Source organism: Apteryx mantelli, chromosome 3 (assembly GCF_036417845.1).
Source record: "Apteryx mantelli isolate bAptMan1 chromosome 3, bAptMan1.hap1, whole genome shotgun sequence".
Classification (NCBI taxonomy): Eukaryota; Metazoa; Chordata; class Aves; order Apterygiformes; family Apterygidae; genus Apteryx; species Apteryx mantelli.
In genome coordinates this window covers 140,048,419-140,060,532 of record NC_089980.1, presented here as the reverse complement: position 1 = coordinate 140,060,532, position 12,114 = coordinate 140,048,419, and the positions used below count along the sequence as shown (strand labels likewise).

General features: G+C 37.7%; 1 protein-coding gene across 10 annotated transcripts in view; it reads right to left on the bottom strand.

Annotated features, from left to right (window-relative positions):
* Positions 1 to 12,114, bottom strand: part of DTNB (dystrobrevin beta) — a 218,432-nt gene that overhangs the window by 150,110 nt on the left and 56,208 nt on the right. For all 10 annotated transcript variants that reach the window (XM_067294496.1, XM_067294497.1, XM_067294500.1 and 7 more), the window contains one exon: positions 5,413 to 5,579. In XM_067294496.1, the coding sequence (XP_067150597.1) occupies positions 5,413 to 5,579 (167 nt within the window). The remainder of the gene's footprint in view (positions 1 to 5,412; positions 5,580 to 12,114) is intronic.

The following is a 12,114-nucleotide window of genomic DNA, read 5'->3' as shown; positions in this document are numbered from 1 at the left end:
CCTAGCAGGATAATTCTGCTAAGCAGCAAGGTGGATTAAGCAAGAAGCAGCCAACACAGTAAGCGAAGCGAGTACAACACCTCCACGGACACAGGATTGCGAGAAGCCACTAACAGCACACACAGTGGCCTCCAGCTTTCAGCAGGTAAGTCACTACCCCAAACGCGTCGCGGACTGGTGCTTATTTGTGCACAAGGGCAGCGTGCCCTCTGCTGGGAGAAGAGCAGCTCTAGGAAGAGAGATCCGTACCCTGGAAAACACCAGCCCCTGCGATGACGGCAGCACGCGCACACACACACAGCGACGTGAGCGGGATGCAAAGCACTGTTTAATACAGGTTTTGTTTTCAACTTGTTTCTGGGGCACTGAATAAAAACACGTTTAAGAACTTTTAATAACTTTAAGACAGTCTAAATGGAAAACTAAATGAACCAGAAATAAGAGAAGTAAGTTTGAAAGCAAAAGTGTTATTAACGACTACTTACAGTATTGCTAGACATTAACGCAGAAGATGAGAGCCTGCCTTGTTTGAGATTTGATTAGTGCCCAGTATAACAAAATCATAGATTAGATGCCCAACCAAAATCACAGATTTTACCACTATAGAAGCAACTAAACCTTTTTTTGGTTCATTGATACATACTCTGATGCCACTATGCTAAGGGTGTTTACGAGTAATAAATATTGCATTATCTGTATCAGGGGAGAAGAACGTGGCCATTTTAATGTTTTACCTGAAATTTATGGATGACTACTTAACTACAGTGGGCTTGCAACAAAACAAAGACACAGAACGAACAATGGCTAATCTACCACGTGCTTTCAGATTGAACAACTTGATTTTCAGTTCTGCTGAGCATGAATAAGTTTAGTGAATCAATGCTTAAGGCTATTTACTAAAAGCAAAATTAAAATATCCCAGAATCCTATAAGAAAAATTTTGGAAAATGTTTGAAGTGTTTTATCCAAAACCACATAACTACCAATGTGTTCATACAGCAGACCCTCTCTTTTAAAAAACTTTTGTACCTTTTTCTACCTGAACTTGCATTTTTATACTATGCAATTTATAGTATCCAAAAATTATCAAAGACACTTGAGAATTTCAGTAGAAGAAACTTGAGAAAATACTTATTATTAATGCTTATTCTGGGTTTTAGCCATCTCTGCCTCTTGGAAGCGCAATTTCTGAATTAGAAATCTCATTATTAAAAAGAGTAACACTTCTAGGTTAACAAGATAAAAAAATTTAAATGGGTTTAAAAAATGTTACAGTAATTTAAACTGACACTCAACAGCTCTAAAGAAGGTGAGATCATAGATTTCACCTACAGTCATGAAACCATCAGATGCTAATAATGAAGTAAACAAGGCAGACTTTCATTAAGACCTCTGAATGAGAGTGGAGAATGAATCATCATGTCGTTTCCCTCCTGGAAAAAAATGTCTTAGCTAGTAACAGCATAGTCTTCCCCCTACACACTTTTATCAATGGAGTAAGGGTGGGACTACATTTTCCCCAATAGCTCCAATATGCCAAGGAGCTGATTTCTCAAAGTCATTAGCAGTACAGAACAGAGGTTTACTTTAGAGAGGGCATTTGAGATAAGACTGTGTACAAAGATCTTGTCAGTTATTGAGATAAGCTACTGACACCACCATAAAGCATTATTATATTTTGATAACAGATCATTTTTCATTAATTGTAGAAACTTCTTACAAGTTAGGTGAACTGCCTCCTGGAAAAACGTCCTTTGGAAGCATTTGCAAAGCAGTTCAAAGGACTAAGGAAAGAATCATAGATAAGTTGTTAGAAATGTGTTTCAGAAATTTATCTTAGTAATCTCTACACTCAATGCTGTTGAACCGATAGTTACCAATGTAGTTTTCACTTTAGCAGCAATAGCAGAAACATGTTTGGAGGCTTGTATCATTTTATTTACTTTATCAGCAACAAACCTTCAAAGGGCCTATTAGTTATGTACTGATATCTTAGTGAGCATAACTTTGTAACTGTGTCCTTATGGGGAACACCCCCCCCAGACATATTTAAGCATTAGGAATTATAACTACTTATGTGTACTTGAAGGCTAGATGAAGAACACTCTTTGTTCCCTAAAAGGTCTGTGTTGTAATCCTACCTATTTATAGGTTTTGATAGAGTTTGCTTATATTTTTCATAATCAACACAACATATAAAGATGACGATGCTGGGTGAGAAAGTTTAATAGTTAAACTTCTCTGGAGAATCTGTAATGAAGGGAAGGGTTTGTCAAAGCTCTGTTTTGTTTTAAAGCATGAAAACATTTCAGACCATTCCCAAGCCATTTCGAGAGCAAGTCTTGAAAGACTTTGATATTAATCATTCAGTTATGTATCAGGAAATTGGAATGATACCTTTGCTTGGACATGGGGAGAGAATAAAACCTAATCTTCATTTTCTTCCAACAGTTCTCCAGAATACACGTCCTGCTACCCTTGTTGGATGACCAGCTACCCAGAAATCTCACTGATTTCTTAAAGCATGATCATCTGTGTCTTGGTGGGGATTTCGATGGGCAAGCAGCTGCAAACTACTGCTGATTCTGCCCAGACAAGAGTACACATGTACCAGAGAAGGCATGTTATACAAGTCATGAAAGTCTTCTAAATTAAAATTAGAAGAACAAAGATAGAATTCTATGTCAAGCCTTTCTCGTCTAAAACCACATATTAATAGTTATATTAACAACATCAGTATATTTTTCAAGAGTGTATCCACATTATCACTTATTGCTTATTTTTATTTGCACAATAAGCACAATATTGCTTATTTTTATTTGCATTTTGCTAAGAGTTTATCATTAATAACTGTATGAATATAGTTTGGTACTTTTTGTGCTCAGAATACTTTCTTATAAAGTAGTGAAAAGACAAAGATGCAGAAAAGTAAGTATTTCTATAGGTGATGTCAACCTCTTAGGTTTAATATGAAAGTAAGAACTGTCTCCTGGGAAACATCCCCAAAAGTAACCTTAGCTAAAATGAAACTGGAATCTGTTGCAACTGAAATAACATCTCATGAAGGATCCTCTGGTTTTAGAGCAATAGCTGTATCCACCAGTCATAAACACAGACTACAACAGGAGTCAGCATCAATATAACCAGAGGTGAGCAAAAAGGTACCAAAATTGTCAGCTTGGCTGCGTAGGTTGTTTTAGTGGAACATAGTACAAAGGAATCAGTAGAGCTTGGCACTATAGTTACTGGCATTAATGAACCAAAGAGAAACCAAGAGGGTCAACAGGGCTCCAAAGCTCTGAAAATACACAGCACAAGCCTGAAGTAGATCTTGCTGAATTGAAAACACAAGAAAAAGATTTCTTTTATAGAGTATCAGCGAACCAGCTAATGTCTGCAGCTCTGTCATCTGGTTAGGAGTCTTTGGGCCTTCAGTCAGGAAAATATATTACTGTTGAGTAAACATGTATGTAAGACCTTTCATAAAATTAATTTTGCCTGCATTCTTAGCTGATGCAACAGCCACCAGAAGAATGATTTCAAGGTTACAACAGACATGGATTAATCCACAGCTTGAGGCTTTTCTGAATGTCTCAGGTTTGAAGAGGCCACAGTAAGGTCTCAGAAGAAAAAAAACACTTGGGAAGAGGAATTGTAGATCGGTGTTCCAGAATACGTGAAGAGTAACCAATATTGGCAAAAACATCACTATCAGCCCTGAAACATATCATGAACTAATTAATTTTCACCATGATCCCAATACCTCGTACAGCATTCTCTATATCAATGTCTTCATTACACATGAAAATCTCATCTCTTTCAAGGTTCCCAACTATCATTATTTTTCTTTTCACGCTTTCTTTCCTTCTGTTCCTCACTACCTTCTGTTCCCTACTCTCAAAACCTCTGTTCCCACTATCTTCTGCTTCCACTTCTATCTTTTGTTTTGCATTGCTTCTGTATCTGCAATTCCCTCTTGTTCTGTAGATGAACACTACTGAGGTTAAACAGTTCCAAAGCCACTATCTGGCCCTGAGGCTGCATGGTACAGTCTGATCACATCTACAGTATTGAACTCTTGATCTCCAAAGCAAGGTGGCTGCATCCAGATCGTCTAGTAGGCATGGTTCCTTGCCTGAGGCAACTCCTAAACCTTACTTTAGGAACTGTTTAGGAGAGTGCCTAATTGGCCCAGGCGAAAGCCATGCTAGAGATTGTTCTAAGGTTTGTAGTTTAGATCATTAGGAGCCTGCAACAACTTGCACATTAATTTCCCAAAACAGACATAGCCTGAATATTTTTTTATTTACATTATATCCCATTCCTCCAAATCACATCATATCTTAAAATCAACATTTTCTGAATGGCCTATTCAGAATGAAAAGCCCAAAAGTTAGTACTGGAAACAAAAAGGGATGACAGATTTATAGATTTTAATACCAGAATGGGGACAATCCATCTAACTTGACTTGCTGCAAACAGAGGTCAGAGGACTTCGGAAAGAAATATCTACATTATGAGTTAAAACTACTATTTAGATATGCCTTTGTATAAAAAATCCAGACTGGATTTATGTACTTCAGAGAGTGATAATATACTAGTAATTTAGATCGAAAGTTCCAAAAGTTTATTACCTACACCATTGAAAAAAAGGAACAATAATTTACTCTGAATTTTCCTATCTTCTACTTCCAAACACTGGACTGTATTAAGCCCCCATTTTCTAAATTTAAGAGTCATACTATAACAATTCTTCCTCATGGAGATAATTCTGAATTGTAATCCAATCAACAATTGAATTTCTCTTTAAATATGTAAAAGATTGGGCTTAAAACTTTTGCCATAAAATAGGTTTTCAAATCTATAGTTGTCTGCTTCTTGAGATGAGGTTATCATATAGTCATCTACCTAAATTTAGTTAAGATTCTTTAGTGAAGGCTCTGTGTTTTCAACATACATATTTACAATTCTCAGGACGACAATACCAGGTTTTTCTTTTAAAGAAACACCATGTTTAAAGATGCCACTTGGATAAAGATCTTTGTTAACAAAGCATTCAAGCTAATTGATTTAGCTTTCTGTGGAGGAACAGATTTGCAAGTTTTATGTCTTGTTAAGTGAGATGAGAAGATATAAAAAAAAGTAGGACTGTGGTGAAGATGGGAGAAAAACACATGGTTTAAGGTTTTGAAAAGAACTGTGTTGTCTTGTGTGCTTCATACAGCACTGAATACAATGAAAACCATTAACAAATGAACAATATTATTTAAATTTACCTATTTATATACTTTCACTATTTGAAAATCTTTAAAAGTTCTGGCAGTTCTGAGTCTATTATAAAAGCATCTTTAACTTTCAGAATAAATTAGTACAGAGATGGTTGTTTCATCATGACAAACAAATGTGAGTTACCCAAGAGGAATGCTCCTTCATCTGATGCTGGTTGCTATGAGGGCCATTTGCATGGCCGCGCCAAAAACAGTTTTGACAGAGCTGGTAGTTGTGGCACTGCTGGCATCGGTACCGGAAACCCATCATGCTCTCGCACCGGCAATATGAACATTCCACAGGATGGAAGACTTGGTGGAGATGGGGAAGGAGGGAAAAAAAGAAAAGTAATAAGCGAACCTTAAGAATACCTCAACCATCAAATTTAATTAGAGCTTCCAAAAAAAACCCCCCATGTTCTTAACCACTAAATCAACTTCTTATTCTGGGCAGATCATGAATTCTGAGTCCAGGATAGGTCATTTTGCTGAGATTAACCATAAATCTAAGTTGATGATAACATATCAGTTCCATCTGACAATTTCAGTATTTCTTTTATTAGATTTCTCCCTCTTCAGATACAGTCAGACCCAGAAGTCTCCATGCCAGTTCAACAGCACAGAGAATACATACGAGCGGACAGTGGAAGCAGAAAGAGTGTACTCACAAAGGTGAATTAATTTCAGCCTAAGGAGGTCAATTCCCCCCTGCAGTCAGCTGAGAGAGCTTTTTGCACAAAAGGCAAATTCAGAACACGAAAACCGGGCTTCTGCTCTGAATGATCTCTCACTGAGGAATCTCCCTTGCTCCTCACTGACTGTAAGGTGAGCTCTGTCTCTTGTACCTCTATATAGCTTAAACAGAAGAAATCCTCAACATACCTCTAAATCTTAGCATCTCGAAGACTTAAAAAATAAATTAGATATGACATGCAGGTCACAAGCAGGCTAAAAAAAGATAGCTTCTTCCCTGTTCTTCTACCCATGAATAAAACAACACAGACTTACTCCATTTGAGTTTCTTTACTTTTTCCTTGTTGTTTTTTGAAGAGATAGGGCTTCAGGAATGTGAGAATGAGGCAGAGGAGATAACTTAGTAAGTGGAATACTGAAAAGGTGAGGCATAGGAAATGGAAGGATGAAAGTGAAAGTGAATTACAGCAGCAGATAGTTTAGAATCTCCACTGGACAAGAGCATAGGTAATTACAAATAGATATAAATAATTGTGCTTTGGAGAAGATCACAGGAAAAGGAGCAGATTACTGGTCAGTCAGCTGAAATTCATAGATATGTCTGCTTTAAACTATTGAAAGATGCAAGAGAAATAATTGGGAAGAGTCTTAGTTTTTGATCTATGATAAAAGTTATGATTTAGCCATTCTAAGAGAGACTTGGTGCAATACTTCACAGGACAATAAAGCTAATGTAGAAACACATAGCTTCTATAGGAAGGTTTGACCTGTTAAACAGTGTAGAAGTGTCTATTACCTCAAGAGTGGATGCATATGCCCTACAGGTCAGAATATAGGGAAAACACTGTTGAAAACAATTGGGTAACAATTGGAGAAGACAGGCTGAGCATTAGCTGCTCAGGTATGCTATGTATAATTAACCCAAGAAGATCAGGTGGAGATCAGTTGGAGGACGATTTATTCAAGCATGTAGCAATACCATACAAAGCAAAGCACCCGGCCATGACAGATTTCAATGATACAAGTGGCCATTGAGAACGGACTATAGCAGAACTGTGGCAAATTTTTGATCCAAAAGGTGGAGAAAGCAATGAAAAGGAAGACTTCTAGACTTGTTCAAACAGTATAAAAGAACTGGTTGAAAGAGAAGACGAAAGGTGACCTTGAGTCAACATGGCAACAGTTTGTGAATTTTAGGAAATGGAGGAGAGATGATTCCAGCAGTACAGCAGGTTGCAATAGGCTCATGAGAATTAGTAGGTAAGTTACAAGGAGAAACAGCTCAACAAGAAAAATGACTTAGGAGAATTGCCAGTTCCTTAAAGAAATTATACTAAAGAAAACAAGCATAAACAATCTCAGGGCAGAGAAAAGAGGAGAATGTAGTAAAAGACCAACTTGGCTAAAATCGTGAGCTCCTCAATAACCTAAAATTCAAAAGCAAGCATACTGAAGTGAAAACTTGGTCAAATTATTACTGCGGGTTAAATGAAATATGCAAATATACAAAATCAGAAGAAAAGAACGAGAGAACCAGCAAGGGATTTAAAGAGGGCACTACAAAAATTGTGATCGTGATCCTTAAAAGGAGGTGAAATTCGAGATTTGCAACTACTGACTTCTCATTTTATTTTAACTTCATAAAACATACTGGAACAAATATTAAAGCAAGTTATTGTAAGCACTTGGAAAACAACAGAGAAATTAGTCATGGCCATTATTTGTCAAGTCAACCCAATTTCTTTCTGTGACAGGGTAACTGACCTTGAAGATAGGAAAGAGGTATTAAATGTGATAAATTTTTCATTTTACTTAAGCAATTTTTATAAAAATGGTCCCCATGATATTCTCATGACTGGTTTTCCCTCTCATGAGGGAAATGCACACTAGATGAAAGGACTGTGAAACTGGATGCATATCTGGCAGGAAAGAGATTAGAGAGCAGTTAATTGTCAAAATGGAAAAATCTAATGAGCAGGCCTCCAAAGGGCTTTATTCCAGGTCATGTACTAGTCAGTATTTTCACAAACACTGAATGATGGACTAAAATGTCCAGTTTGGGGCATAACATTTCAAGGAAGATGTGGGTTACCAAAGCATACAGAAGAAAGCAGTAATAATGTCTGAACAAAATCTAAAAAGATATATGGAAGAAATGGAGGCAGCTTAGCTAGAAGTAGACTGTGAGAAAGTATCATCAAACATGTAAGAGGTGCTTACAAAAATAACAATACATTCTCCAGAGCCAGCGGGCAAAAAACAGGTACCTAGAGGTTTAAACTGCAATAAGAAAAAATTCATGCTAGAATGTTAGGAAAAAATTTCTCACCCTATGAATATTTTAACATTGATCCTACCTCAAATTCCTGCCCAAGGAGGTTTTGAAACTTTTGAAGATTTTTAAGCAGCAGCTAAGAAATCTTTCAAGAATATTTACATACATTTGAGTTTGCCTTTGGAAAGAGGGAAGGATGAAGTCAAAGCCTTATTTGTGCTCCCCCCGCCCCCACAATAACCATTCTGCCTGTGGGCAGGGGTCCTGTCTCCTGCTGAGCTAGAGCATTAGTGGTACGCTGCCCTGCATACCACTCGATCTTGTCTCATCTTCCCCACCTTTCCAAAAATGTCTGACTTCTCTGATTTGATGAATTTAGAAGAGACTATTTCTGATGAAATGGAGACCAAGTACTACAGAGTCTTGAACCAAAGAAAAAAAAATTTGAAACTGATAAGCTTGATTTAAGGAAAGCAATAATAATATTCTGATGAAAAAGATAAAGCAAAATAATAATGGTGACAGCATACTGAAGGCACTGCAAAAAGCATGCTCTAAAAATGACTAGCAAGGAGAACATTGGAACAGTCAACATCAGAGATTATTAGATCATGAGCAAGAAAACTGGCCATCAGGGTAGAAACAAGGAGGTGTACTTTATTTTTTCATAAAAGTGTCAAGGCTTAGCCATAGACAGGATATAGATAAATGAAGTGGAACTGTGTGCTTCCTCCCAATATGAGTCTACCCTCTTCCCCTTCCTAGGTTACTGGTAAGTCGTATGGTATGATCAAGTGTAGATATTATTCTCTTTTCCCTTTTTGTTCATCTCTGAATATATAAAATATGGCGTTGCAAACTTTCTTCCTCTTCTCTCCTGTTCAGATCACCTTCCTATTCCTATCTGCATAAAGCCAACTGGACTGAAGTTATCATGAAGCAATCAATTAATAATGTTTGTCACACCATTGACATTCCTATATCCAAGTCACACTTGATCCACCATGACCCTTCTGCCTTTGGACTGCGAGAGTTAGCTTCCTTCCTGCTGCTCCTTTCCTGCCTCTGAGACACCTGCTCTACTCATAAACTGTTCATGCTTCATTTTTTCCTGCTATTTCACTACCTCAGTGATCTGTTTTTTATTTTTTTTATTTTTTTGAATCTTCTCTTACGAAGCTGTCTCTTTACCCAGTGCTCCCTGCCGTACATGGCAGTGGGACTTTTAGGGTTCTTTCCCCTTCTCACTCCTTCCAAGTCCTCAGTCTTTCCCTTTTCTGGTTGCAAGTACTCCAGATTCAAACTTCCCACTGGGTCTCTCTCTCGAGAGACAACCTGCTCCTTCCTCTCTTCACTCCTGCCAGCAGACCAGTTCTGTATGGAAAGTACTGGAAGAGCAGAGAAGGGCAGCAGCTAGAGAGATTGGACCATGAACCTGATTCTCCTATCCAGCTTTTCCTCTTTTTCTCACTCCTGGTCACATATCTGCAGTCAGCAAGCTTTTGCTTTCTCTCTCTCTCTCTCTTTTTTTTTTTTTCCCTTCAACTGATACAGCTGGTGACTGTCATCATATTTCACTTCCCTCCCCAAATGTTCCGTCTCCCACTGCAGGACGCATCCAGCTCTTTCCCATCCCATTCGACCCACTCCAGTATTACCAACTCTGCTCAGACTCATACATTGCAGAGCATCTCTGAAAGAAATACTGTCACAAAACTAACCTCACTGCCTACAGCTGCGTCCTCTTCTCCTTCCAATTTTGCCATCCTCCATAATTCTTCTCCTGTAGCTAATCTTTAACTCTCAGCTGTGACCTTATCAGCATTTTTGCCATCAGTATTCAAATGTCCTCTCCTTTTATTCCCATTTCTTCTCTGATCAGGACGTGTTACAGTCTCCCAAATGTAAACTGGAAGAATGTGATGTGACCTTTCTCCTTCTCCTCTATCACAAAGATGTTTCTCATTTGACCTCCTCCACAAATCTAATTTATTCAAAGATCTTCTTATGCCATCTTGTGCTTTGCCTCAGACTCCTCATACACATTCCATTTTTTTCTTTTTCTTGTAGAAGGAAAGCTGTTCCCCTAGCTCTCCCACCTAAAAATATAAGCAAGATTTAGGTTCTCAGACATTAAAGAGACACAAATATGACCATATTTTCTCTTCTAAATCCAACTTCCTTTCATCACTAAGCTTATTGAATTTATTTACTCTTATTGTCTGATGTCCCTCTCCTCCAGTTTTGACCCCCCAAACCCTCTGCCTCTCACATTTCCACAGAGCCACTCCAGCCAAAACCCCTAGTTACTGCTTCCCATCCAAATTTAGGTATCTTTACTCCACCACCAATTTTTAAACTACGACTCCAAATCTGATCTTCCTCCTTTTCTTGAAATCCCCACATATTGTCCTGGCTCTGTGTATTCATCTTACCTTACATTTCGACTGCTGTTGCTAAAACCAGTCTTTTTATTCTGTCTGAACAATGGCTTTCATGGGGGGGGGGGGAAGGAGGGAGATTATTAGGGCTTCCAAAATATGACAGTAATGTAAATGACAAATTATTAAAGTGAAACAGTGAAAAAGAGTTTAAGAGGAAAATTATCAACCTGTGTTTTTGGCTGTGTGGTTTAAAATTACCATAATTTTAAAGATACCTGAGATAGGTAAGTGAGATGCAGGACTGAATGGCAGGACTCTTGGTCTGGAACTCAGAAGCATACGGAAACTGTCTGCTTACCCTTGTTCCTATGGCATCACTCTGTCATGGGTATCAAGAACAAATGGAGTCAGAAATAAACAGGGGCAAAGAACAGAGCCTTTATTAAATTGAGTAGGAGGAATTCCAAATGACATTAAAAAAGACAAACTAGAAGTTAAAGGAAAATGAAAAGATGACAGCTGTAAAACACAAAAAAAGAAATCAAGAGATAATAAAAATAGAAAGATAAAGCAGGATGAAGATGGAATAAAAAAAATTCAGCATTAGATGAGAAGAGGCTATTCAATATTTTGGTACAAAAATGTTTCATGGAAGACCTGGAAAAAACAATTGTTTGAAACTGTAGCTAAGATACTGTTAATATTGGAAGAGAAATGCTTTGAAGAACTTGCCATGACTATAAATGCAAACCTTTATTTAAACATCTATCTTCAAATTATTCTTTTATATGTGATACTAATAGCTACATCTGTAAACAAGACACTGCTACAAGACTTTGCTCTACATAACTTTGCCACGTAAAACGTGTCTAGTATACAAAGTACATGCCATGTTCCAGGTTTCAACTCTGATTTTTAGATTTTTCCATGGAAACTGTTCAAACCACTGGAAAGAGAACTTTTCCAGGAAATTATCATCCTTAGCCTAAATCAATGGATAGAGAGAAACTTGCTTAGGTGACAAGTTAGAGCAGGAATCTCTTTCTATTGACTAAAGAAGGAACCTGACCTCCTTGGTCTAAATTAACAGTTGAGAATACACCCAAATACTCTTTGCTCCTGCATTCTGCTGCTGTAACTGGATAGTCCCGTAGTGAGCATTAAAAACAGATCGTTCTGGCAGCTACAATCTGGAATGAAGAATTCCCAGGATATATCAGATGCATAAAAGCTATTAAAAAACAAAAAAACAAAAAAACCCCACACATCTTCCCAGGATACTTGCTGACAATTAACCAGGTACACACAAAAACATACCCTCCACTGTAAGGATGGGAGAGGAGACACAGATGAAAAGAGGAAAAGGCACTGTAAGGTTTTGGGTTTTTTGTTTTTGCCCCCCCCCCCCCCCCAATCATGAGTCTTAAACTCGAGCAAAAACTAGTTGGGAAGAACCTCACAAACTGAAGTCTGAATGTGAATTATGAGAGCAATG